The following is a 27956-nucleotide window of genomic DNA, read 5'->3' as shown; positions in this document are numbered from 1 at the left end:
TGCAGTTGGAATTTGAAAAGTCTCAAGTGAAAAAGTTTGAAAAAGAGCAGAAGAAGCTCTCCAGTCAGCTGGAAGAGGAGCGCTCCCGCCACAAGCAGCTGTCCTCCATGCTGGTCCGTGAGTGCAAGAAGGCCACCAGCAAGGCCGCGGAGGAGGGCCAGAAGGCGGGAGAGCTGAGCCTGAAACTGGAGAAGGAGAAGAGCCGAGTGAGCAAGCTGGAGGAAGAGCTGGCCGCCGAGAGGAAGCGGGGCTTGCAGACGGAGGCCCAGGTGGAGAAGCAGCTATCTGAGTTTGACATCGAAAGGGAACAACTGAGAGCAAAGCTGAACCGAGAAGAGAACCGGACCAGAACTCTGAAAGAAGAAATGGAGAGTTTGAAGAAGGTGGTGAAGAATCTGGAGGCTTTGCACCAGCAAAGTGGCCCCAGCGAGCAAGTGAAGAAACCAGTAACCGTGTCTAAAGGCACGGTAACTGAGCCACCCGTGCTAGTGTCTGTATTTTGCCAAACAGAGAGTTTTCAGGCAGAGAAAACACATGGGAGCAGCACAGCCAGGGTGACAACCAGCGAGCTGCCTGGCCCCACCACTGCCACTTACTCTTATGCAAAAACCAATGGACATTTTGACCCAGAAATGCAGACTACCAAGGAGTTGATTGCAGGCAGCAATGTAGAAAACCAAGTGCCTCCACGAGAGAAGCCTGTGGAACTGACCCAAGAAAAAGCAGTGGAGAACGGCGGGTGTCCTGTGGGAATAGAGACACCAGGCCCAGCGCCTAGTCATCTGCCTTCCAGCGGGAACTCACCATCTCCCAGCAGCACTGCCTCTTCCTCTCTCACGTCCTCTCCTTGCTCGTCACCAGTACTAACTAAGCGCTTATTGGGGTCATCAGCTAGCAGCCCTGGCTACCAGTCATCCTACCAAGTAGGGATCAACCAGCGGTTCCATGCAGCTCGGCACAAATTTCAGTCCCAAGCAGATCAGGACCAACAAGCCAGTGGGCTGCAGAGCCCTCCATCCAGAGATCTGTCTCCCACCCTCATAGACAACTCTGCTGCCAAGCAGCTGGCCCGAAACACGGTCACTCAGGTGCTCTCCAGATTCACTAACCAACAAGGACCAATAAAGCCCGTGTCTCCTAACAGCTCTCCCTTTGGCACAGACTACCGAAATCTGGCCAGCACTGCCAATGCGAGAGGTGACACCAACCATTCACCTACTCCAGGAAAAGGGTCCAGTCCTCTGAGCCCTCTGTCTCCAGGGATCAAGTCCCCTACCATCCCCAGAGCTGAGAGAGGAAACCCTCCACCCATCCCACCCAAAAAGCCTGGCCTCACTCCCTCTCCATCCACTACCACGCCCCTGACCAAAACTCACTCCCAGGCATCCTCTTTGACCACTGCAGAAGACCTTGGCAGCAGCTGCTCTTCTAATGCTGTTGTCGCCAATGGCAAGGATGTTGAGATACTTTTGCCTACCAGCAGCTAGTGCCTAGGAGGGAGTCTCTGCGTTTGACATTCCATCAGATTTCGTCCAGGAGCTCAAGAGTCAAACCATTGAGTCAGATCATGTTATTTATTTTGATCTTAGCTGAAACCGTCTTATAATACATTTCGTGTGTTTCACCTTTTTGTATTTTATAAGTAGAAACTAAGTAGTTAGGAATTTTATGATTCCCATCTTTGTGCTAAAGCTAGAAGGGCACCTCAGAGACACCTAAGCTTCACAGTCACCATCACGTTATGATGCAGAAGCTAACTGAGTACCAGGTGGTGATTTGCTGTCTGTCTGGGGACTCAAATCACTCAACACTCATTTTGAATTATGCAGAAGTGGTTTATGCAGATTTTTTTATTCCAGATGAACATGTTTTAAAAGTGCCTGAAATTAGACTGCCATATGAATGCGATTCTGCAGCAGAAGCACAGAATGGATCATTTAACTGCAAAAAAAAAAACAAAAAAAAAATGAGATCCTCTGTGAATTCTGAATGTTAAAAACCAACACTACTTTTAATCCTCTTTTACTGTTTTAATACAAGCTTTGTGTTCAGAAATAAGGCTGCATACGTAGAAGGCGAATGCTAAAGGTGAATGATAACTCACCACAAAGTGAGCTTTGTAGAGCCCTTGAAAAACCCTCCTGAACATTAAGCAGTTGGGGTGCTGATTTTCTTGTACTTTGAAAAAATTTCATCACTCCCAGTTTCCTGCATAAGTTCTTGAATAGAATGAAATCACATCTCCTTCAAAAATGTCTTCAGGCATCTACTGTTGTGTAAGGAACTTCTGATTCCAATTGCTATTACTTGAATAGGAAATGGTTACTCATTCTGGATAAAAGTTTTGCAACAGAATGAGATCTTTATTCTGTAATCAAAAAGCAATAACTTAAAGTTCACCGTCTTTGTAATATTATAAGTCAGAATTATACAGATTTTAGCAAATTGTTCTACACATATTCTCCAAGCTGCCAGCACTTGGTGTCCATATCTGTGGAGCCAAATTAACTTTTACCTAAATGAAAGTATACATATATCTGTATAGATACACACCCCTTTACGTGTTTAACATACACACTTAAACACATAAATATTAGTGTGATTGTATCTTTGGAGTTTGCAATATAGTGTAAAGGATGAGTAGAAATGCATGTTAAGATTACCTACCAAAGCAACTAGATGTAGCTGGGACCCAATCAAAGAAAGAATCTTGTCCATGGGGAGGGGGAAATTTCACATGAAATCAGGTCTTCAGCATCATGAAGACAAGGCCAAACCAACCCAGTGTCACAAAGCTCAACTGGTCATATAAATGAGAAAAACAAGTCAGTCACTCACTCAAATGACATATAACAGCTGGGAGCAGTGAGAGCCCTAGCAAAGTGAAGTGCCCATGCCCCGCTGAAAAGGGCACCTCCTGTGCCACTTCAGCTGCTTATTGCTATGCAAGAATGCTAGACCAGGGTTACCAGCTCCTAAGATTTTTATGAAATCCAAATTTTAATGAGAAACATTCTCATTTTTAAATATCAAGAACTGATCAAAATATTTTAAAATACTGCTAAACATTTCTGCAGCTGGATTTAGCTCACAAGCTGCCAAGCTGCAGCCTCTTTAATTCTAGAAACTTCAGTCATTTTCCATCACAGTGAGTTTGTGTGGACAAAAGCCTCCAAACTTTCCAATTTGTTGGCTAGCACAACCGACAAACTCCCTAGAGTATAATGACTGTCCACCTCAGACATGGTGGTTACCTGATTTTGTGTCCACAAGGATGGAGAGATCTCACATACATTCTTCTAGTCAACACTTATTCCAGCAGCCAGGGCGTCCCTGGTGGCTCAGTTGGTAAAGAATCTGCCTGCAATGCGGGAGACCTGGGTTCAATCCCTGGGTTGGGAAGATCCCCTGGAGGAGGGCATGGCAACCCACTCCAGTATTTTTGTCTGGAGAATCCCCTTGGACAGAAGTGCCTGGCGGGCTACAGTCCATGGGGTCACAAAGAGTCGGACTCGACTGAGTGACTAAGAACACAGCACGACCTCCTGCTATGATTTAAACCTATTTCCTCATAACCCAATATGAGTTGATGGGAGAAAAGCAGGTGATGGAAATCAAGATAAATCACTCCGAAGTACACTGGTGTCTGCACAGCTTATGGTTTGACTAAAGCCAATGCATCAGAAAAAAAATGAAAATACTGTTAATGCCCTAGCATGTCTACCAAATGATAAAGAGGTTATCTTAAACTTCCCAGAGCAATCGTGCATTAAATTTTATTCCCGTGCATTGTCACACAAACTGGAACTTTCCTAAACAGGAGAGGGGGCTATAATCCCAGAGTATTGTTACCTCTCTTGCTTTAAATGGTAATCTTACAAGTTGCATTGTGCTCTTCTTTTGTTTTGGCATAGATATATATATAGAGAGAGATACTATAAGGAAGTTTATTTCTTAGAAAGTGCACTGAATAATGTATTACTTTTACAGTGTAATATGGGGGTGGGGAAGTGCAAAAGAAATGTGTATTTTTGCTAGTTGCCTATCTTCTGAGATAAACAAGCACAATACTGCAATGGATCAAATAATCCAGTTAGGTATTAGAGATTAGGATTTAAGTTTGCCGTAGACTGTGTGTGTGCTAAGTGAAAGTTCCATGATCCACAATTCTGGTCTTAACCCATGTTGCGAGAGCTGTTCCTGGTCAACAGATCATAGTGACGTGAAGCACACAGCACAAGCACTAACTAGTTACTAACATCTGTAAAACCAAATGTACCGTGCAGAAGTCTTCATCCATTTTTATAGCAGACGACATTAAAACAACTTAAATCATACTGTCTGGGCAAAAAGTAGTCTTGTTTGTACCAAGTGAAGAATGTTGCACAACAGGGCCCATTTTGTTGGGGAAGGAGCAGATTGGTAAAAAGGGACCACTGGCTCCTGGCTTTAAAAAAAACAAACGAAGATATACGACCCACCCAGGTTAGACCCCAAAAGGACATGGGACGTTGGTTTTCCTTAGAATCTTGGAGCTGAGAGAAGCCTTCACAATAGTCCAGTCTATAATTTTTTAATCATTTGGGGGTTCTGGACCTTTTGAGGATCTTAAGAATAGCTGGACGCTGTCCCCATAAAAATGTATATGCTTATGTGCAAAATTCAGTTGATGGCTTCATGGCGTCCAGAGACCCTGAAGCCATCCATAAATCATGTACTGTAAGATAAGAATGCCTGATCTTGTCCAGCCGTCTCATTTACAGATGACTCATGCATCTCTGGTCTCTTAGTCCAGCGCTATTGCTGCTACACTGTTAGCAAATGCAAGTGTAGCCAGATAAAAGCACTTGAAAATCCTTTGATGTACAGAAGATGTTCACACAGTGTGGTTGTTTACGTATCGACGTTCCTAGCATTTAAGCCAATTACTGGTTATATCCATTTTTCAACAAATTCTTCTTATAGCCATTTTTTTCATAATGGCCTGCACTCACTGTCAGCAATGTTCCCTTGTCAATTTGGGTGTGTGTGTGTGTGTGTGTGTGTGTGTATATATATATATGTAAGAGACACAGGTTCGATCCATGGGTCGGGAAGATCCCCTGGAGAAGGACATGGCAACCCCCTCCAGTGTTCTTGCCTGGAGAATCCCATGGACCAGGGAGCCTGGCAGGCTACAGTCCATAGGGTCGCAAAGAGTCAGACACGACTGAAGCCACTTAGCACACATATATAGTTTATAAAGAGTACTTCTGATGCTTGGCTCTTGAAACAGAATTTGAAATGTCTTTTGAAAAATCCTACTTCAAAATAGTTCATATTTTCAAAATGCATCAGAGGTAGGAAATGAGCATCATTTGTTCCGCAAGAATAATTTTAATTTAGTTGCTATAAAACTAGTTGAGAAAACCTGAGAGCCTGTCCACCCATTTGCTCACGTATCAATGGCCAGTTTACTGGTAAAAGCAAAGGAAGAGAAAGGACACTGGGGTACTGGTTCTTTGTTGTACTCACAGGAATCCTGCTAAAAATAAAGATTCCTGGGGACTGGGCCTGAGGGCCAGCTGATGCAGGTGATTTGAAGATCACATTTTGAGACATAGTTCCTCATAACCCTCACTTGTTATTTCACAAGAACTTACTTGCCTCTAACATAAGGAAATGACTTAAAGCTCTGGAATCTGTTTTGCAAGAATGTCAATGGTATTCGAAGTCAAGAGTGCCTACTTGGATTCCAAGGACCATGTTAATGATTTCACTCACATCTTCCCTTAGTAATTTGCACAAGGGTGCTGCAAAGTGTTATCCCCAGTGTACACATGAGGTAGTGATTGAAGACCAGAGATTTGTACCAGGGACCTTAGTAGGTGACGGGGCCTGGATTGAAAACCCAGTGCTTTGCTGCTTCCACTACCTGTTTCCCAAATGAGAATCTCCTGAGTCACTCATGACGCCAGCTCCAGGCCCCTCCCCATAGAGATTCCAATCAGTGGACCAAGGTGGAGCTCAAGATAGTGTCTGGGCTGCTGCTTAGCATGAGGCAGGTTTACACCTTAGGACACCATGCTGCTGCTTTACCACCTAACCTAGAGGCATTTATCAGCTCAGGTAAGTGGAACAGAAAACATTAATTCCCCTCAAGCAACTGAGATCTCTTAGATCCTTAAGATAGAGACAGAAACCAACATAGCTATTAGAGAAAAACCTCAAGGTACTCACAATCCAGTTGGGGGCACACAATGTTATAAAAGGTTACTAGAAACAACTGAATAATGCAGGCGGGGTGAAAACGCCCTATAGGGCCACTAAAGGCGGTCCTAGCAAAAACAGCTCCTTGTGGGCAGAAAGAGTTAACTAGAGAAGAAGCAAATGCCTTTTCTCTCTCCAAAGCATTATTTACCTGGACTTCCACACTTATCTCCCTGTGTTTCCAGTATGTTTCAGTTGGCTTGTCTTGGTCTTCGGATGAAAGCTGAGCCCTGTTTCAGAGAGACTGACAGAGCTCCCAGGCCACAGCAGTCTGCAAAAACATTCTCAAGTAACCTATAGAGAAGACCTGCTGCTGCTAAGTCGCTTCAGTCGTGTCCGACTCTGTTCGACCCCATAGACGGCAGCCCACCGGAACGTGTAAAAAGCCAAGCTGAGAAAGGACCTTCTGCCAAAATACCACGTTACCCATCAATGTCCCCTCCTACCCTCTAAGTCTCCATAAGCAAAAGGGGAATGACAAGGTTTGAACAGAATCCAATGGGGCCTGGGATACCTGCAAGTGACTGATTCCCTTGGAGGGACGTGAAAGCAGTTTCTCCTCCCAGTGGTGTGAACGTCTGTGCTGTTGTTAGACTGGAGGGGCACTGGGAAGGTCGCGTGGCTCTGCCCACACCACTGTGAAATGGCTGGCTTGCAAAAATTACTGGGAAGTGTAGCAGCAAGACTGGCCTTATCCCTGGGGAGTCACCTACTTAATCTGACAAGAGTCCTACTAATTAACTCAGCATGACAAACACGCAGGTCCCCCTTCAGGAATGAAGGATTTATTTTTCTAGCTGCAGGAAATGCTGACAGGAAACAGCTCTTGGCTGTAAGCCCTTTGGAAAGCAATTTGACACCAAGGTCACATCTTTCATGGGCAGTCCACATCCAAAGACGGATGATATGGAGCCTAAAGACCTGGTCCCCTTGTCCCAAATCAAGAGAACTCTGAAGGGTCATCCGAGCTTCTAAACTCCCTGTAGGGCTGACTGAGCCCTCCGTAGAGACTGCTGCAGCTCAACTGTCCCCACCTCTTCTTTTTCCTCCCTCCCCTCTTCCTTCCTGTGGATCCCAAGGGTTCTCTCTGATAAGCCTGTGTGTGTTCAGTTGCTCAGTCGTGTCAGACTCTGCGACCCCCAAGGACTGGACACTGCCAGACTCCTCTGTCCGTGGGGATTCTCGATTCTCCAGGCAAGAATACTGAAGTGGGTTGCCACACCCTCCTCCTCCAGGCGATCTTCCCAACCCAAGGATCAAACCCAGGTCTCCCGCATTGCAGGCAGATTCTTTACCTTCTGAGCCACCAGGGAAGCTCCTGGTAAGCCTCCTGAACCTTAATCTCTCAGGCTCTGTTCTTTTTGGTCATGACTAAGTCCCCTAAATGTGGGCGGACACATTTTCTGAGTATTTTATTTGGTACCAAGCTGTCAGTCATGTATATTACATGTGTTACTGAAAGAGGCAGGTTATTCCTGCTTGACCCATAAAGTAATGAAGGCCTACTGAGGCCCAGGACATTGCTCAAGATCCTACAACTCAGCTGGGCTGAGAGTCAGGGGCACAGCTGGGATTCAAACCTTCATTCATTAGGCCTTCAGGTCCACTCTCCTTCCAGTGGCCACACTATAATAGAAAGTATGTAGGACATTTGGGATTTCCAGTGACCAAGACTCTCCCAGTGCAGGGGCCCGGGTTCAGCCCTTAGGGAACTAGATCCTGCATGCCACAAGGAAGATCGAAGATCCTGCAACTAAGACCCAATGCAGCCAAATAAGTAAACAATTTTTTTTAAAAAGTATGTAATGCATTTGGGAAGTTCAGAATATTAGTTTGTGGGCAGTAATACATTTAAGTATGAATCCACTGGTTTGTTAGCTTTCTTTTGAGACTTTGAGCCAGGAACAGGACACAAAGAGAGGGGGCTTTGGTGGGGAGAAGAGAGAGGGACAACACATGGCATCATCCAGCGTTAGAGTGAGAAGGAAGCTCAGAGCCCCTTGACTCCAGCTCCCTTGTACTGCAGATGGGGAGAACAAGGTAGGTCTAAAGAGTCAGTCTGGCTCCCTCTTTCTGCTTCAGCCACCTGCACCTTCCTGAGCCCACCTGGGACCAGAATTCCTAGCCCAGCCCCGGCTGCTCCCTCAGGCGCTCTTTCCTCCACTCGCCTGTTTCTCTACAATGTCTGACCTTTAATCCTGTCCACCTGGGCTTTGCCCTCTGCCTGCTGGCCTAGGGCCACCTGCCATCCTGGTTGCCACAAAAATCCTGTCCTCCTGTCTGTGAACCGGTTTGACAGCTGAGGTAAGGCTGGGAGTGGGGAGGATCGCGGCGCTTCTACTGCCAGGCCATGCCTCCATCTGTAGCATCAGCTCTGGGAAGCACTTAATCACAAGGCATGGCTTCTTCCTCCGGTATGGACGAGAAGCCACTGAAGCCGTGAGCATCTACCTCTCCCGGCTTGTGAGTCTGACCCGCCACACCTGCCTGTGGAGGAGACTGCAGCTGAATATTTGGGGAGAGACACCTCCTTCCCCTGCTCCTCCTGCCCACCTGGACTCAGACCCACAGCTCTCCCAGGAAGGGGCTTCTGTATTCTCCAAAGATGTCCCCATCTCCCTTCTTATAGTGGCCACCCCCAACCCCCAGCCCACCTAACCCAAATCAAAACCTCTCAAGGCATTTGGGCCTCAGGGCAGACAGGGTGTCCTTGGGGTGGCAGACTGGTGGCCACAGCACACAGGCCCCTTCTTCCCTAGTGTGTTTTCCTCTCCCAAGTCTTGGTGAGTCAGCACCACAGGGCCACACAGGGCGCCTATTCAGGGCTCATTTTCCTTCTGCTCTGACTTAGATCTTGGCATCTCTCTCTCTCTCCCCCTCTCATTCTCTATGCGAGCCTTATTCTCAGCATGGGAAAGCTCTGCTCCCTGCCCCATGCCTCTTGGGTTTCTCCCAATACCGCCCCCTCCCCCGCCCCCAACACACACACCCACATTCCTCATCCTTACCTTCTGGGAGTTGTCAGTCCCAGCTGGGTACAAACATGAGGTAGAACAAAGTAGAAATGTTAAACTATTAAATCCTCATTCACATATTCTTAACGGGTGTTTGTTGTTGCTGGCTCTATGCAGAACCTGAGCTATACACACACACACACACACACACACACACACACCGCCTGCCACACACACACACACACACACACACACACACACACACCCGCCTGCCTGACACTGACACACCTTATGTTTATTAAGCACTGACTCTGTGTGAAGCCTCATGCTGAAAGCTGGAATTTACACTCTGATGAGGGAACCCTTGCCCAGGTGACATCCCAGGGTACTGCCAAGGCAGCAAGTTCCCCAAATGGGTGGCAGGGCCTCAAGTGCCTAAGAAGTTCAGGATTTAAATAAACAGAAGGCAGAGGGATACAGGGTCGTCCTGATTGGGGTATATGTATAGGTATGTAGGACCTGGGAATGGGAAGTTAGGAGCAGCAGGAAAAGTTCAGAACAAGGATTCGCCATTCTCTGTGTAACCTTGAGCAAGAATTAACCTTGCTAGCCTTCATTTCAGCATCACTGTAATGAAGCTATGAGAAACTTCCTTTGAGGTTTTCTGACAATTAAATGAGATAAAGCGCGAAAACACGCAAGATATGGTGAGTGCAGGCAGATTATTTGCAGCCGCTGGGGTATGGATTTCCCTGGTGGCTCAGACAGTAAAGCGTTTGCCTACAATGCGGGAGGCCCAGGTTGGATCCCTGGAAGAGCCTCTGGAGAAGGAAATGGCAACCCACTCCAGTACTCTTGCCTGGAAAATCCCATAGACGGAGGAGCCTGGCAGGCTACAGTCCATGGGGCTACAAAGAGTCGGACACGACTGAGCGACTTCACTTTTCGGGAATGGAGCAACCGGCGAAAGGGTCTAGAAGGGAAGCTGAGAGGTTGCCACGGGCAGCCTCGCTCTTCATCGGAAACCTGAATCGCTAGCGCCCTCTGGTGTTTCAGTCGCTAAGAGTCTCTCTGCACCCAAGTCTGGCCGCACACCCACTTCCCTAGGAAAGGACGGGTCAGCCGTCTGGAAGGGACCCGCTTCAGATCGGCTGGCGTGGGCAGGGTTGTGTCCCTTCCCCACGTGCGCGCCCTGCCACCTCCTGCAGCTCAATCACCAATCCCCGCCTTAGGCGTGGAAGCCCAAATTCCTAGAAGGGTAGCCAACAACAGAAATTGCCTCGTGGGGTTGCTGTGTGCCTTAACTGAGAAACTCTTAAGACTCCAAACCAGTTAAGGCATAAGTAAGCACTCAAAAGGGCTTCTCTGGGGGCTCCGTAGTAAAGAACCTGCTTGCCAATGCAGGCGACACGAGTTTGATCCCTAGGTAAGGAAGATCCCCTAGAGAAGGCAATGGCAGCCCACTCCAGTATTCTTGCCTGGAAAATCCCATGGACAGAGGAGCTTGGCAGGTTACAGTCCATGGGGTTACAAAAGAGGTGGGCATAACTTAGCGACCAAACAACACACAAAGCACTCAGAAAGGATAGTTCCTAGTATTATGTAGCTCCTAATAGTACACATACACGTGTTAGTTGCTCAGTCATGTGTGACTCTATGCAATCCCATGGACCGTAGCCCACCAGGCTCCTCTGTCCACAGGATTCTCCAGGCAAAAATACTGGAGTGGGTTGCCAGTCCCTTCTCCAGGGGATCTTGCCCACCCAGGGATGGAATCTGGGTCTCCTGCATTGTGGGCTGACTGTTTACAATCTGAGTGACCAAGGTGGCCCCTAATAGTAGGTGATCTCCTACTCCTCCTGCTGCTAAGTCGCTTCAGTCGTGTCCGACTCTGTGCGACCCCATAGACGGCAGCCCACCAGGCCCCGCCGTCCCTGGGATTCTCCAGGCAAGAACACTGGAGTGGGTTGCCATTTCCTCCTCCAATGCATGAAAGTGAAAAGTGAAAGTGAAGTCGCTCAGTCATGTCCGACTCTTAGCGACCCCATGGACTGCAGCCCACCAGGCTCCTCCGTCCATGGGATTTTCCAGGCAAGAGTACTGGAGTGGGGTGCCATTGCCTTCTCCCTCTCCTACTCCTAATTACCTCTTAATAATACTAATAATACCTCCTAATAGTAGGTGCTCCATAACTATTTGTTACACAGGGGTCAGGATGACTCTATCAATGCATATTTGTATTCATTCGTCCATTTAATTATGCTTCAGAAATGCCTTGCTCCTCTATACAGTTTATGGAGGGGGGGGGGGGGGGAGTGGGGAGAACCTTATTAAGCCAAACAAGTGAGCAAGAGCCAGAACTCTGTGGGAGGAAAAGAAAGAGATTTCACTTGTTCAAACATCCACACACTAGCTCCTACAAAGTAGAACTCACTGACTTAGGCACTGGAATAGAGAGATAATTAAGTTTACAAGGCCTTCGGGGTTTAAAATGATGGTGGGAGAGACAGTACAAAACAGGGTATCATGCGGACTATGATAAAAATAGGAAGCCGCTCTCAAGTCTTTCCACAGGTACCACACTCTCTGGAATGTGTATCTCCCAGGGCCTCTCGCCTTCTGAGATGGCACATGCTCTTCTACGGAGTGTGTCTCTCAGCAAATCTATTTCTTACCTCTCACTTTGCCTCTTGCCGAATTTCTTCTGTATGAGAAATAAAGAATCTGGACTTCAGGAAGTCCTGACACTGGTTTCACTTGCTCCTAGAGTGCTGACCCTGCCACTGGCTGGCACTTCAGACCTGCATTCATGTGAAATGCTGTGCTCAAGACTTCAGCTCCGTGGCCACATGCAGAGACGCCTCTCCCCACACATACACTGTGATTCAAGATGGCGCCAGTAGGCCACATGCAGAGACGTGCACCCAGGCACTGCGAGAGCTCCAGTGGGTTCTGGGAGAGTACAGCCGCACCAGACTTGTCAGAACTCTCTCCCCTCTCTGCTGACAAGATCCTTATAAAACAGCCCTGCTGCTGCTAAGTTGCTTCAGTCGTGTCCGACTCTGCAACCCCTTAGACGGCAGCCCACCAGGCTTCCCCGTCCCTGGGATTCTCCAGGCAAGAACACTGGAGTGGGTTGCCATTTCCTTCTCCAATGCAGGAAAGTGAAAAGTGAAAGTGAAGTCGCTCAGTCGTGTCCAACTCCTAGTGACTCCATGGACTGCAGCCTACCAGGCTCCTCTGTCCATGGGATTTTCCAGGCAAGAGTACTGGAGTGGGGTGCCATCGCCTTCTCCGTATAAAACAGCCCTACTGAGGGCCTTTCAGGAAGATCTTGTACCCAGGAGTACTAGCTAACAACGCTCCATTCTTTGTTCAAAGAATAAAGCTTGAAAAATAAATAAACTAAAAATAGGAATATGCTGTGTTGACACAATTAATCCCCAGGGGAGTCAGGAATGGACTCATAGAGGAAATGACACTCATCCTGGTCTTGAAGGAGGGGTAGCTGCTCCCAGAAGATGAAGTCAGTGAAGAGTATTCCAGGTAATGAGAACAACATATGCAATGTACCAAGTTGCCAGCCTGCGTGGTAGGAACTCTGGGATGGAAGTGCAGATCTGGAAAAGTAAATGAGTTCAGGAAAAGGCAAGATCTGTGAAGAGAAAGAATTTCGACTCTGTTTGGGATTTCCCTGGTGGCTCAGATGGTAAAGCCTACAGTGCGGCTGCCTACAATGTGGGAGACCCGGGTTCGCTTCCTGGATCGGGAAGATCCTCTGGAAAAGGAAATGGCAACCCACTCCAGTACTCTTGCCTGGAAAATCCCATGAAGTTAAGCTTCAAGGGCTATCATTGGTACAGCCCCCTCCAGACCTAAAGAGCCCAAGCAATGTGTTCATATGGTCAAATGTTTTTATAAAATTTGCTAAAGTAAGATATTTTAGCAAGTTTTATAAAAACAGACAGCAGTATGTAGTCAGTTAAGACTGCTCTTTTTACTCTGGCATCTATATCACACTTTCCTCTATATTGGGTAATCTTGGAGTGGTGACCAAAGCATTTTGGGAATTCAACTAAAGGTAAATTGAATAATGGGTTATTTTTGAGTAAAGTATATTTATGTGGTTTGCAGTCACTCTCATGTATAGTTGAGTTTTTGCTAGTTACCCCAGTGCAGAAATGGCTTCCAGGAGTGGTCCTGTCACTGTGCTTCCTCACCTTGCAGGCATAATGACATGAAGGAGAAGCACAAAGGTTATATTGCTATGGGTCTTCCACATTGCTGGCAGATTCTTTACCGTCTGTGCCACCAGGAAAGCCCATATCTTATAGCACCTGACTCTAAAAGTAACATCTGAGATGGAGGACAATGTTTTAAATGTATGAAGTCAGAAGTTGGTCTCTAGAAAATTCCTCCAGTTATTGGATGTGTAAAATTATAGATGGGCAATTAATAGCTCATCAATGCTAGTCAAAACACAATTTCCCTTTTGTTAGGAAAACATTCAGTAATGCAGTATATACAACTAAAAATACATCATAAATATGAAGATATAATTAGAGTATGGAAACAAAATATGTTTTTTAAATTTTTAGAGAATTCTGCTTCTGAGCAAGATGGAATAATAGCAACTATTAATTATTTTCTCATCTAAAACAACTAAACACTGGGCAAAATATATCAAACAACAATTTTCAAGAGATTAGATATCAGGCAACAAAGAATAGAGATGGAAAACAAATGAAGTGAGTCCTCTGATTGACTGAACAGTGAAAAGGGGATCAAGGTATGCCTGGCAATCTCCCTAAGTAGAGGAGATGAAGCTGATAGCTGGAAGAGAAGATAAGACAGCTGCAATCAGAGGGATGTCCAGAGATCTTCAAAGGCTTTCTCTGGATCTTCAACTGAGTACTAATCAATATATGGATGTGAGGAAAGGACCAAAGGCCAATGAGAGAACCACCCAAAGGATCAGAGGGAACAATACTCAGAGCTCTCAAGAGACTATGAGTAGTTTTTGTTCTCACTAACCAGAATGACAAATCTCATAATTCATGGAACATGAGATAGAGTATTCAATTAGAAGGTTTTTGTCTCTATGCTGCTGCTGCTAAGTCACTTCAGTCGTGTCCGACTCTGTGTGACCCCATAGACAGCAGCCCAATAGGCTCCCCCATCCCTGGGATTCTCCAGGCAAGAACACCGGAGTGGGTTGCCATTTCCTTCTCCAATGCATGAAAGTGAAAAGTCAAAGTGAAGTCACTCAGTTGTGTCCGACTCTTAGCAACCCCATGGTCGCTATAGTGACCCCATTTGTCTCTATAGGGGGCCAAAATTAGCCCTAGACTAAATGCTGTTCTGCTCCTGCCTTAAAAGTTTACAAGACTCAAAAGGGTAAACTATTTCTAAATCACTATGTCCCAGAACAAAGCTCAAGAATTTGTATAAGAAAACAAAAATACCTGCACCCAAAATGCTAAAATCACAATAAAAAAACCATCTAATCAAAAATTACCAGGCACACAAAGAAGCAGAAAAATTTGGACCATAACTAGGAGAAAAAACAATCAATTGGAAATTAATCAAAAATGACATGATGGTAGCCCTGGTAGTCCTGTGATTTGGACTCTGAGCTTCCACTGCAAAGGGCACAGTTTCAATCCCTGGTCGGGGAACTAAAACTCCACATGCTGCAAGATGCAGCCAAAAAAATTTGGCCTTCCTTGGTGGCTTAGTGATAAAGAATCTGCCTGCCAATGCAGGAGATGCAGGAGACATGGGTTTGATCTCTGGGTCAGGAAGATCCCCTGGACAAGGGAATGGCAACCTGATCCAGTATTCTTGCCTGAAAAATCTCATGGACAGAGAAACCCAGCAGGCTATAGTCAATGAGGTTGCAAAGAGACAGACATGACTGAGTGAGCACACACGCATTCTCACTTATATTAAAACAGTTATTATTACTGTATTCCTTATGTTTAAGAAGACAGAGGAAAAATTGAGTTTGTTCATTTGAGACATGAAAGATAAAGAAAAGACCTAACTCAAGCTTCCTGAAACAAAAACCACACTATCTAAGATGAAAAACAAAAAACCACTGAATGGTAGTAATAGCAGATTACACACTATGGAAGAAATACTTGAAAAAAAAAGCAATAAAAAATTAATAATGAAACGTAGAACATAAAAAAAGATTTTTAACAATGAACAGACCATTAGTGTGCTTTGGTACAAATTAAAGTTACATAATATAAATGTAACTGAAATCCCTGAAGGAAAATATTTTAACAAATAATAGCCAAATTTTTTCAAATATGATAAAAATGAGAACCCCAAGCACAGGAAACATGAAGGAAACTACGCACAAGAACATCATATCAAATTGCTTAAAACAAAGAAAAAAATCTTCAAAACAAGCAAAAGGAAAAGACCATATTCTATGCAGATGAACAAGGATAAGAATTACAACAGAATTCTCTTTGATAACAATACAATCCTGAAGACAGTGGAGTGATAGCTTTACAGTACTGAGGAAAAAAGTGTCAACCTAGAATTCTATACCTGGTTAAAAACATATATATACCTTTCAAAACAAAGGCAAAATAAGAGACTTTTCTCAAATATGCACAATCTGAAAGAACTCATCACCAGCAAATCTGCAATACAGAAATACAAATTCCTTTAGCTATACAAGGCAAAAGGAAAATGAAGAGCACTAGAAACGGTAACTATGTGGGTAAATTTGAAATATTATTTTTCTTATTCTTTAAATCCCTTTAAAATTTATAAAAATGCATCGTAGGGTTTATAAAATATGCAGAAGTGAAATGCATGACAACAACAGCGCAAAGACTGAGAGAGGAGAAAGTAGGGTTCTTCCATGATGCGTGAATCAGTACGATAACATGGAGGAAGTACGTGATGAGTTAAAGCAATCTCTAAGAAGCAAAACAAGATGAACAAGATAAAAATGGAATCACAGTGACTGGAGAGGTACTGCACTGACAAGATCAGTCATGGAGGTATGGGCACAGATGCTGCTCGGCATATGGCACATCAGAACCATGCAAGCCCTAGGCTTCTGTTACCAATGGTCTCAGTCCCAAGGGGTCAGAAAATTTCCACCCCAGCGAGGATGTCATCCAGAACTTTGGGCCTTTGGAAAGAGAGAACAGGCCGAAGAGGAAGGATAAATCCAAACCAAGATCCCACATGCCAGGCAGCATGGCAAAAATAATAATAATAATAACAGAAAGATCTCTGGAGAATCCCCAAATATTTGGAAAATAACACAATTCTAAATAACCCATGGGTCAATAAGGAAATCAGAGAAAATTAGAAAATATTTGTAAATAAATGAAAATACAACATATCAATTCTTGCAGGATACAGATAAGGCAGTACATAGAGAGAAATTTATAACATTAAATGTCTACATTTAAAAAAAGGATTAAAGTTAGTTAAGTAGAAACACATAAGCAGAGGAAAACGAATTGCAGAAATCAATGAAATGGAAAACAAAAACAATAGAGGAAAATCAATGAAACCAAAAGCTGGTTCTTTAAGATCAATAAAATTGACAAACCTCTAACCAGAGTAATTGGAATAGAATAGAAAAGACACAAATGGCTAACACCAGGAAAGAGAGGTGCCATCATTACAGACTGCACAGATTTTAAAAGAAAAATAAGGAATATTACAAATTTTATATCAATAAATTTAATAACTTATATGAAATGACCAATTCCTTGAAAGACACAAATTAGACACAAATTACCTAAAGAATAAATAGGTAACTGATTTCTTACTTTAAAGCTTTTCTTCAAAAGAAACTCAAGGCCCAGATAGTTTCATTTATGAATCCTACAAGCATTTAAAGAGACAAAATAATAATTGTACAGAAGTTTCTCCAAAATAATGATGAGATAGACCACTTTCCAACTCATTCTATGAGACCAAGCAATAACATGATAAAGAAAGCTACAAACTCAACTTCCTTCATGAACATTCAAAAAAAACTTAATAAAATTTTATCAAATCAAATCTAATAGTGTATAAAAATATAATACATAATAACCAAACAACCATAATGAGGTTTATCTCAGGAATGTAAGATTGGTTTAACATTTGAAAACCAAGCAATGTAATTCACCATATTAACAGTTCAAAAAATAAAAACTATATGATCAATGTCAATATTCCCAGGTGGTACAATTCTGGTGATAACTGATTCCACCAATGAAGGAATTTCCTGATCAACATCACTGAAGATTACTTAAAATTTTCAAAGACTTATGAGCTCAAGTTTGTTGCTGAATATATTTATTGAATGTATCTTCAGGAAAAGTAAGTTTAATACAGTTTACTCTCAATGAAAAAACCAGATTTTTCAAATGTATCTATTGTATTGAATAATTATAAATAAGTAAATCCAATGTCTGATACAATTGGTTAGTCTTTAAATGTAATCATGTCAAAGCATTTGGTTTTGAGGAAAATAAATGCAGATTTTTAGTGAAAAGTAGATTCAGAAAAAAGCATCTAACAAAATCAAACATCCATTTCAGATAAAAACTCAGCAAACTAGAAACAGAAGGGAACTTCCTTAATCTAATAGTGGACATCAAAGAAAAAAACCTACAACTTACATCAAATTTAATCATAAAAGACAAAATAATTTTCCCTAAGATCAGGAATATGGCTAGACCTTTAGGCTCAGGTGGTAAAGAATCTGGCTGCAATGTGGGAGACCTGGGTTTGATCCCTGAGTCAGGAAGATCCCCTGGAGAAGGAATAGGCTACCCACTCCAGTATTCTTGCTTGGAGCCTGGTGGGCTACAGTCCATGTGGTCGCAAAGAGTCACACTTTGGATATAGGGCATATAGGAATAGGGCATATAGGAATAGGATATAGGAATAGGGCTATAGTGCCTCATTTTACCGGAGAAGGCAATGGCACCCTACTCCAGTACTCTTGCCTGGAGAATCCCATGGATGGAGGAGCCTGGTAGGCTACAGTCCATGGGGTCGCTAAGAGTCGGACACGACTGAGTGACTTCACTTTCACTTTTCACTTTCATGCATTGGAGAAGGAAATGGCAACCCACTCCAGTGTTCTTGCCTGGAGAATCCCAGGGACGGGGGAGCCTGGTGGGCTGCCATCTGTGGGGTCGCACAGAGTTGGACACAACTGAAGCGACTTAGCAGCAGCCTCCTTTTACCACTTTTCTATTCAAATATCATACTGGAGGTATTAGCCAATGCAGTAAAGCAAGAAAAAGACATAAATGCATTCAACTTAGAAAGGGAGGAGTAAAACTGTATCTATTTGTAGAAAACCTAATTGTCTAAGTAAAAAATCTAATGGATTCTATTTTTCTTTAAAAAGTTACCAGAGGGACTTGCCTGGTGGTCCAGGGGTTAAGACTCCGTGCTTCCACTGAAGCAGGTATGAGTTCGATCCCTGGTCAGGGAACTAAGATCCCACATGCCGTGCAATCCCGCCCCCTAAAAAGCTACCTGGTGGCTCAGACGGTAAAGCGTCTGCCTGCAACGTGGGAGACCCGGGTTTGATCCCTGGTCTGGGAAGATTCCCTGGAGAAGGAAATGGCAACCCACTCCAGTACTCTTGCCTGGAAAATTCCATGGACAGAGGAGCCTTGTAGGCTACAGTCCATGGGGTCTCAAAGAGTCGGACACAACTGAGCGACTTAACTCACTCACTCAAAAGGCTACCAGAACTAATAAGTGAATTTAGCAAGTTTACAAAATAGATCTTTTGTCTTTATACTAGCAATGGAGATAGTAATGAATAAATAGTACCATTTATAATAGCATCAACAATATGAAATACTTAAGGATAAATCTGACCAAAAAATGTGCAAGACTCACATACTGAAAACAACAAAACACTGCTGGGAGAAACTGAAAAAGAAATCGAAGACTTATGATTCCCTGCATTTGTTGCAGCATTATTTACAATAGCCAAATACTGTATGCTCTCACTTATATGTGGAATCTAAAATCAAAACTAATGAACAAACACAAGAAAACTGAAACAAGAGTCACTGGTACAGAGAGCAAATGGGTGGTTGCCAGAGGGGAGAGGAATGGGGGAGGGAAGAAATAGGTGAGGGAGATTAAGAGGCATTAGCTTTCAGTTACAACATAAACAAGTGTGGATAGGAAACGCACAGTTGGGAATATAGTCAATAATTATGCCATATCTTTATATGGCGACAGATGCTAACTAGACTTATATGGTGACTATTTTCCAATGCATAGAAATACTGAATCACTATGTTGTGCACCAGGAACTTATACAGTATTGTAGGTCAACTGTACTTCAAAAACAAACAAATCCATAGAAAAAGAGATCAGACTTGTGGCTACCAGAGGTGGATGGTGGAAGGATCAGGTGGTAAAAAGGTACAAACTTCCAAAGGTACAAACTTCTAATAAATACTAGTGATGTAACATACAACATAATAAATTAATACTGCTGTATGTTATATATGAAAGTTGTTTACAGAGTAAGTACTAAGAGTTCTCATCACTAGGAAAACTTTTTTTTCTCTATTTCTTTAATTTTGTGTCTGTATGAGATGATAGATTTTCATTAAACTTACTATGGTCATCATTTCAGGATGTACGTAAGTCAAATCATTATGCTGTACACCTTAAACTTATACAATGCTACATGCCAATTATCTCTCAATAAAACTGGAATTTTTATATATGGTGTGAAGTCTGGATCAAATTTGGGGCTTCCCAGGTGGCACTAGTGGTAAAGAACCTGCCTGCCAATGCAGGACATGTAAGAGACGTGGGTTCGATTCCTGGGTTGGGAAGATCCCCTGGAGGAGGGCATGGCAACCCACTCCAGTATTCTTGTCTGGAGAATCCCATGGACAGAGGAGCCTGGTGGGCTACAGTCCATGGGGTCACAAAGAGTCAGACATGACTGAGTGACTAACACTTTCGCTTCTTTTTCATCCAAGTCTGGAGCCAACAGGCTGCTGGGTGGGGGCAGGTCCCAGCACTAATAAGCTAGAAGGAGGATTCCAAAATGGTGCTTGCCAGCTCCAGTGTCCTTGTAATAGAATGAGCTTCCCAAAACGTCTGCCACAGTGTCTACAACCCCAGAGTGAGCTCCAGTTCCCTCCTGCCTCTCCAGGAGGGAGGATCAGCATGAGGCTCTCCAAGACCAGCAAGTGTGTCTCAGTTCAGTTCAGTTCAGTCGCTCAGTTGTGTCCGAATCTTTGCGACCCCATGAATTGCAGCACGCCAGGCCTCCCTGTCCATCACCAACTCCTGGAGTTCACTCAAACTCATGTCCATTGAGTCAGTGATGCCATCCAGCCATCGCACCCTCTGTCATCCCCTTCTCCTCCTGCCCCCAATCCCTCTCAGCATCAGTCTTTTCCAATGAGTCAACTCTTCACATGAGGTGGCCAAAGTACTGGAGTTTCAGCTTTAGCATCATTCCTTCCAAAGAAATCCCGGGGCTGATCTCCTTCAGAATGGACTGGTTGGATCTCCTTGCAGTCCAAGGGACTCTCAAGAGTCTTCTCCAACACCACAGTTCAAAAGCATCAATTCTTCGGCGCTCAGCTTTCTTCACAGTCCAACTCTCACATCCATACATGACTACTGGAAAAACAATAGCTTGACTAGATGGACCTTTGTTAGCAAAGTAATGTCTCTGCTTTTTAAAATGCTATCTAGGTTGGTCATAACTTGCCTTCCAAGGAGTAAGCGTCTTAATTTCATGGCTGCAGTCACCATCTGCAGTGATTTTGGAACCCAAAAAAATAAAGTCTGACACTGTTTCCACTGTTTCCCCATCTATTTGCCATGAAATGATGGGACCGGATGCCATGATCTTCATTTTCTGAATGTTGAGCTCTTCTTTCGAATGACCACTTCTGCTCTTGGTCTTGGAGTGTGTGAGACATTGTGTGTGCTCTTTAAGAGAGAATTCTGTTACCCGCTGGCTCTCCCCAAAGCAAGCCCCACTGACGTTCAAAGCCAAATGTTCTGCAGGGTTCATCTTCCCAGTGCAGGACCCCCAGGCTGAGGAGCCTGATACAGTGCTTGAACCCCTCGTTCCTTAGAGAGAAACTCTGCAGTTGTGATCACCTTCCTACTTGTGGGTCACCAACCTGGGGGTGTGGATCTTAACTATACTGTGTGTCTCTGCCCCTTCTACCCATCTGGTTGTGGTTCCTTCTTTATACCTTTAGTTGCAGAAGATCTTTTTTGTCAGTCTTCAGGTCATTCTCATCGACAGTTGTTCTGCAAATAGTTTTAATTTTGGTGTGCCCAGAAGAGGAGGTGAGCTTAGGGTCTTTCTACTTTACCATCTGGTCTATACCCCTCAGAGCATTTTTAACACCTGCCCTGCTGCTGCTGCTGCTGCTGCTAAGTCGCTTCAGTCATGTCCGACTCTGTGCAACCCCATAGACAGCAGCCCACCAGGGTCCCCTGTCCCTGGGATTCTCCAGGCAAGAACACTGGAGTGGGTTGCCATTTCCTTCTCCAAAGCATGAAAGTGAAAAATGAAAGGGAAGTCGCTCAGTTGTGTCCGACTCTTAGTGACCCCATGGACTGCAGCCTACCAGGCTCCTCCATCCATGGGATTTTCCAGGCAAGAGTACTGGAGTGGGGTGCCATTGCCTTCTCCGAACACCTGCCCTGGGGAGAAACTATTTCACTTGAGCCTAAACTATTGGTGTTTTTTCGAAGCCTAACTGAACAGGGGAAAGGGAAATATGCATGCAGGAAAAATGGATAGAACTGCAAAGAGAAATAGATGGAGATGGATCCACCATTATGGAAGACTTCAAACACCTCTCTACAAGAAAATGGCTAAATCTAGCAGGCAGAAAATCAGTAAGAAGATAACCGAACTCAGCCTGCAGTCAGACTCTTCTCCCCAGATGTCTGCCTTTATCACACTGCTCCATCATTAATAACCTTCTTTAGTTTCCCACTGCCTGAGTGGTGACACAGAAACTCCTGAGCATATCCAGTGGGGGTTTCTCTGATAGCTCAGGGAAGAGGGTCTAAGGACTGCTAGAGGCTCTGGGAACAGAACAGCGTATGGGAGAGACACTGAAAGAAAACCACATAATAAAATCTGAGGCACAAAAGTATACAAGATGACTCAAAAAATGACGGTGGTATCTGGGTCATTTGGGAGACTGAAACCCAAAAGCTATTTGTCGAGGGGACCAACAATGCTCATTATTTGGGTGAGGGGATGGCAGCCTTTGTGGTTTGTATAGCATTCTGTGGATGGAAACATCTCTGCTGAAACTGAATGCCCCAAACCTAATTTCTGAAGTCAGGAATCTGCCCTCAAGGTGTATCCCTTGTCCAAATTGGGTATTTTGGCCTGGCTATGGCAATGAGAGAAATTAATCTTTGCTAAATCAAAGTGGACATCAAACTTACTAAATCACAGACTGTTATCATTCACAGTGGAAACTCAGGCTGATATGCAGGGGCAAGAGGGAGACTTCATCAGAAAGAAAGAGCTCTGATTCTGGAATCAATACATCCAACAATCATTTATTATAAATTTGGTGGAGAAGTCAGTGGCACCCCACTCCAGTACTCTTGCCTGGAAAATCCCATGGACGGAGAAGCCTGGTAGGCTGCAGACCATGGGGTCGCAACTTCACTTTCACTTTTCCCTTTCATGCATTGGAGAAGGAAATGGCAACCCACTCCAGTGTTCTTGCCTGGAGAATCCCAGGAACGGGGGAGCCTGGTGGGCCACTGTCTATGGGGTCGCACAGAGTCAGACACGACTGAAGCGACTTAGCAGCAGCATTCTAGGGTTTGTGACACTTAGCTGTCTAGGAAAATCGAGAGAGGCAACTGTCCCATTACTCGGTGATTTTGCACCACGCGATGGGAGCACAGTGTTTCACACATTAACTTCACTGAGCTACAGTGACCAGAGGAATGATGTGATCATGCTGACATGGACTGCGAAGCGTCGAAAGGGTAGATAATTGAGGGTGAGGGGAAGGCAAGGGTATAGTGACAAATGTGACCAGAGAACTCAGTAGAGATGTTTCAAAGCTAGGGATTTTGAATTGGGAATCCAGAGTCACAGTAATGGATGAAATCGCTAAGGCGGCAGTTCTCAAAGAGGTTCATAATAATACTAAGAGTTATTTGACCTTTCTTGAGTGTACAGTGGAGTTTTTCAGAGGCTATAAGACATGCAGTATCACAACTGGTTGAATGTAGAAGCAAATATGAGAATCCTGCTATTAAGCCAGATCTTAAAGATAGTTGCAAAAATGTTACATAATACCATTCTTCTGTTTTTGTTTTGAAAATTATATTGGGTTAGCCCCAAAGTTCACTTGGGTTTTTCCATAACATCTTAAGGAAAATCCCAAATGAAATTTTTGGCCAACCCAATAGTTATTTTTCATAAAAACATGACATTAATATTAGCAAGTATTGAGTTTATTATTAATTTTAAATTAATTAAAATATATAAATATTGTAATCATTTAAAATAAACTCTATTTTTAGAAGTTTTATAGTTGTAGAAAAATTACAAAGATAATACAGAGTGCCCATATACCTCACACTCAGTCTCCCCTATTATCAACGTCTTACATTACAAATGTGTGACGCATTTGTCAAAATTAATGAACTAATATTGACACATTATTTACTCAAATCCATACCTTATACCTTATGCAAATTTCCTCCGTTTTCCCCTAATGTCCTTTATCTTTTCTAGGATCCCAACCAGGATACATTATACTTAGTTGTCATGACTTCTTAGGTACCTCTTGGCCATGACAGTTTCTCGGATGTTCCTTAGCTTTTGTTTGTTTACATTTTTTGGCCCTGAGACACGTGGAATTTTAGTTCTCCTTCAACAGATGGAACTTCCCTGCCCCCTGCATTGGAAGCACAAAGTCTTAACCACTGGACCACCAGGGAAGTCTGGGAGACTCTCCCTGTATCTGAATGACCTTGACAGTTGAGGAGTACTTACTGGTCAGGTATGTCATAGAATATCCCTCTGATGGAATTGGTCTGATGTTTTTCTTAGAAAGCGTGGGGACTTCCCTGGTTTTCCAGTGGCTAAAACTCTGTGCTCCCAATGCAGGGGGCCTGGGTTCCATCCCTGGTCGGAGAACTAGATTTCACACCACATGCTGCAACTAAAGATCCCACATGCCAAATAAATAAGAAAGTGTGGGTTACGGGGAGGAAAACCACAGAGGTGGTGTCATTTTCATCACATGTATCAAGGATTCAACTAACAACGCAACTTATCACTGTTGATGCTGATCTTGATACCTGACTGAGGTTTGTCAGGTTTCTCCACTGTAAAGTTACTCCCTCCTCCACTCCCTGTCCCCTAACCCCCCACATACCCTCTTTTTTTGTTCCGTACTCTGGAAGGAAGTCACAACCTGCAGCCCACACATAGGAATGGGGAGTTATACTTGACCTCCTTAAAGTGTAAAGAATGAAGGTTTTAGTCACTCAGTCCTATCCCAGTCTTTGCCACCCCATGGACTGTAGCCTGCCAGGCTCCTCTCGCCATGGAATTCTCCAGGCAAGAATACTGGAGTGTGTTGCTATTTCCTTCTCCAGGGGATCTTCCCAACCCAGGGATGGAACCTGTGTCTCCTGCATTGCAGGCAGATTCTTTACCATCTGAGCCACCAGGGACATCACCTCCATTAAGGAAGCAAAGTAAATTATTTGGAATTCTTCTGTGTGGGAGATCTGTCTCTTCTACCAATATATTTATTCAATCATTTATTTATACCAGTATGGACTCATTCATATTTTATACTTTGGGTTATAATCTAAAACTATTCTGTTGCTCAAATTGTCCTGCTTTGGCCACTGGTGAAAGTCACTCAGTCGTGTCCATGGACCATATACAGTCCATGGAATTCTCCACGCCAGAATACTGGAGTGGGTAGCTGTTTCCTTCTCCAGGGGAATCTTCCTGGGAACCCAGGGATCAAAACCATGTCTCCCTCATTGCAGGCGGATTCTTTACCAGCTGAGCCACAAGGGAAACCCTTGGCCACTGGGATCACTTTCAACTTGGCTCTTGCGTTCATTTTAATTTTTAATATGAATAGATAGAATTCACATAAATAAAAGCTCTTTGGGGTCCTGGATAATTTGATAAATTGTGATGCAAGAAGCATCACAAGTTTCAAAGAAACACTTTTCTAAGGGACCCCCACCTGACCCCAGCACCGGGGTGTGGGCATGGTTCTTTAGGAAGAGGCTGCAGACGGGCCGAGGCAAAGCAGGCCACGGTCCCCGCACCAATGGGGCACCCACTTCTCCATGCCACCCATCCCTTTCTAAGGTTTTCTTCCAGTTTGAAACGCACGAGTGTCCACGGAGGCGAAACTCACGCCTCCACGCCTTTCCAGAAAACGCCACTGAGGGGCGCACGGCTCACAGAATGAGTCACCCACCCGAGAGTCAGGAAGGGGCCTGCATCTTGGCTCCGGCTCAGCGTTTTCCTCCGCGGAGTCCGCGCCCTGGTCTGGCCTGATGGCTCTCATCCGCGCGCTAGGCTGTGTTGGCGCGTCCTTCTGAGCCACATCGGGCGTGCAGGTGTGGGGTCAGCGGGAAAGAGCGCGCCTGCGGCACTGGCTGGGCGCGCAAGGAGGAGCTGGCCGGATCTCCAAACCTCAAAAGCTCACCCGCTAGGTTCTCTACCTACCCCATCCCCGCTGAAAGCGGCCGGACAGCTCCCGGGGCCGCGGCCCTACTGGCCGCCCTCTCCTCGCCGGCCTGGCTGGCTGCGCGGGGCTGGGCAGACCCTTTCTTCGGCAAGCGCACCACGAGAGACAGAGATAAACGGCTGCAGCTGGAGACCAGACTAATTGATACAATAAGTTCTATAATTGCCTCGAAAATAAGGTAATGATTTGGCAGAGGGAATGCTTTGATCTTATCAGCCAAGAAAGACCTCTCCAAATGAAATTTCAGAGAGGGGGCTGGAGGCCTCCCTCTGACTTCAAGTGTGAAATCCAAGGACTACCTGCTTGCCTCCCCTCCTCCCCCATACACCCTGCTCCCTGACCAGACACCCAGACTTTTACGGAAGGGATGGAAAGACCCTTCTCAGAAAATGACTGGAGAAGAATATATATGTGTAGAAGGGATGGGTCCTGGGTTGTTCAGGAACAGGGGGATGGCTGGAATGATTTCTCGAGCCTTAAAGAGGCTGTAAAAGAAAAAAGAGATGGGGGCAGGGAAGGAGAGGAACCGACTGGGATTATGAAAACCCTGATTTGGTTCAAGCCAGATGAGGTTTCTTATACAATGAGGGCTTAATCTGGGCTTTTCAGGCAGGAGGAAGTAAAGGAGGAGAACCTTGGTTCTGCCTTCTCCAAGAATCTGCGCATATGCAAGTGCACACACACACACACACACACACACTTGCTCTTCGCTGTGGGTGTCCCTGCCTGGCAGAGGCCCCAGCACAAAGAGGATTAGAGAGATGAGCTAATCTGGTTTGTATCCCAGACATGGCCCCAGAAAGGGACCTTGTCTACCCTGATGTTCAAGAGGGTGAAGAAGTGAGGGATCCTCCTCTGGGGGCCTGCTGGCTGACAGGATCTGAGGAGGCTGGAGTCCTAACTTCAGGGCGAAGTTTAGATAGCAGAGAAGCAGAACCCTCAGAAGACAGGATGGGCTGTGCTGCAAGAAACCAGAGATAAAGGCAGAAAGATAAAGACTGACAGAGGGGAACTAGATATCTACCGTATGTGTTTCACCAGTGAGGAAACTGAGGCCAGGAGTGGCAAAGTGGCTTACAGAGTCATGCATACTGTTGAGCTGGGGGGAAAAACTCTGATTTCTTTCAGTGCTCTTGGTACTTACTGTGTTGGAGGGACTGCAGAAGGTGTGAAGCAGAGGGCAAGAGAGAGACAGACACACAGAGAAATAAAGAGACACACCGAGAAAAGTAGAGAGGAACACAGACACAGAGCGAGAGAGAATCAGAAAAGACATAGAAAGAGAGATGAGGCAAGTGAAAGAAGCTGAAGAAAGAGACAGTTATACAGATTCTTAGAAAGATGGAGAGACAGAAATCAAGAGATGAGTGACAGAGATTGATAGGGAGACAGCTTCTGACAGAAGAGGGAAGACTGCTAGATATAGACACACAGACAAATGAAGACAAACACCAAGAGGAACAGACACAGGACAGAAATATGAGCCAGAGAGAGACAGACCCAGAGAGGTGGAGACTCGGAAAAGAGACTGGGAAAGAGAGGCAGAGTGAACCGAGGAGGGCAGAGTGGGAGGGAGGCAGATAGCCGGCTCTGCAGATTGTTCTATTGGAAGCAAATCTCACTTCCAGATTGTTCTGGGGCCCAGAACAGGTGGTGGGGAGAGAAAGAGAGCTCAGCGTAGCCTATCTGATACAGGGAGATGGGGCGGGCGGCGCTGGGGGCAATGTGGGACCACCCTCCCTTGGGGTTAGGCTGGTCAGTGACCACCCAGGATCCCAGCAGCACACTCAGTGGCCTCACACAGAACCTGGGCCACCCGCCCAGGATGGCTGTCAGCCCGCCCACCGCCTGGCTCCAGTCTGATTACAGCCAAAGTGCTAAAAGGCTCCAGCCACCCCCCCATGCCCCGCCCCATGGCTCCACCTCCCCAGGCCTCCTCTTCCCCCTTCTCCCTTAGCTCTCTCTCTTTTCCTTTCTCCAGGCC

At 45.0% G+C, this 27956-nt stretch overlaps 2 protein-coding genes across 6 annotated transcripts in view; one reads left to right on the top strand and one right to left on the bottom strand.

Annotated features, from left to right (window-relative positions):
* Positions 1-4337, top strand: part of CTTNBP2NL (CTTNBP2 N-terminal like) — a 52135-nt gene extending 47798 nt beyond the window's left edge. For all 4 annotated transcript variants that reach the window (XM_006071501.4, XM_044944544.2, XM_006071502.4 and 1 more), the window contains one exon: positions 6-4337. In XM_006071501.4, the coding sequence (XP_006071563.3) occupies positions 6-1487 (1482 nt within the window). In that variant the 3' untranslated portion in view covers positions 1488-4337. The remainder of the gene's footprint in view (positions 1-5) is intronic.
* The window catches only part of ST7L (suppression of tumorigenicity 7 like), a 144073-nt gene that overhangs the window by 9068 nt on the left and 107049 nt on the right, over positions 1-27956 (bottom strand). The window lies entirely within an intron of this gene.

Source organism: Bubalus bubalis, chromosome 6 (genome assembly GCF_019923935.1).
Source record: "Bubalus bubalis isolate 160015118507 breed Murrah chromosome 6, NDDB_SH_1, whole genome shotgun sequence".
Classification (NCBI taxonomy): Eukaryota; Metazoa; Chordata; class Mammalia; order Artiodactyla; family Bovidae; genus Bubalus; species Bubalus bubalis.
The sequence above is the reverse complement of the archived record's forward strand: the minus strand, read 5'-3'. Positions and strand labels throughout refer to the sequence as shown.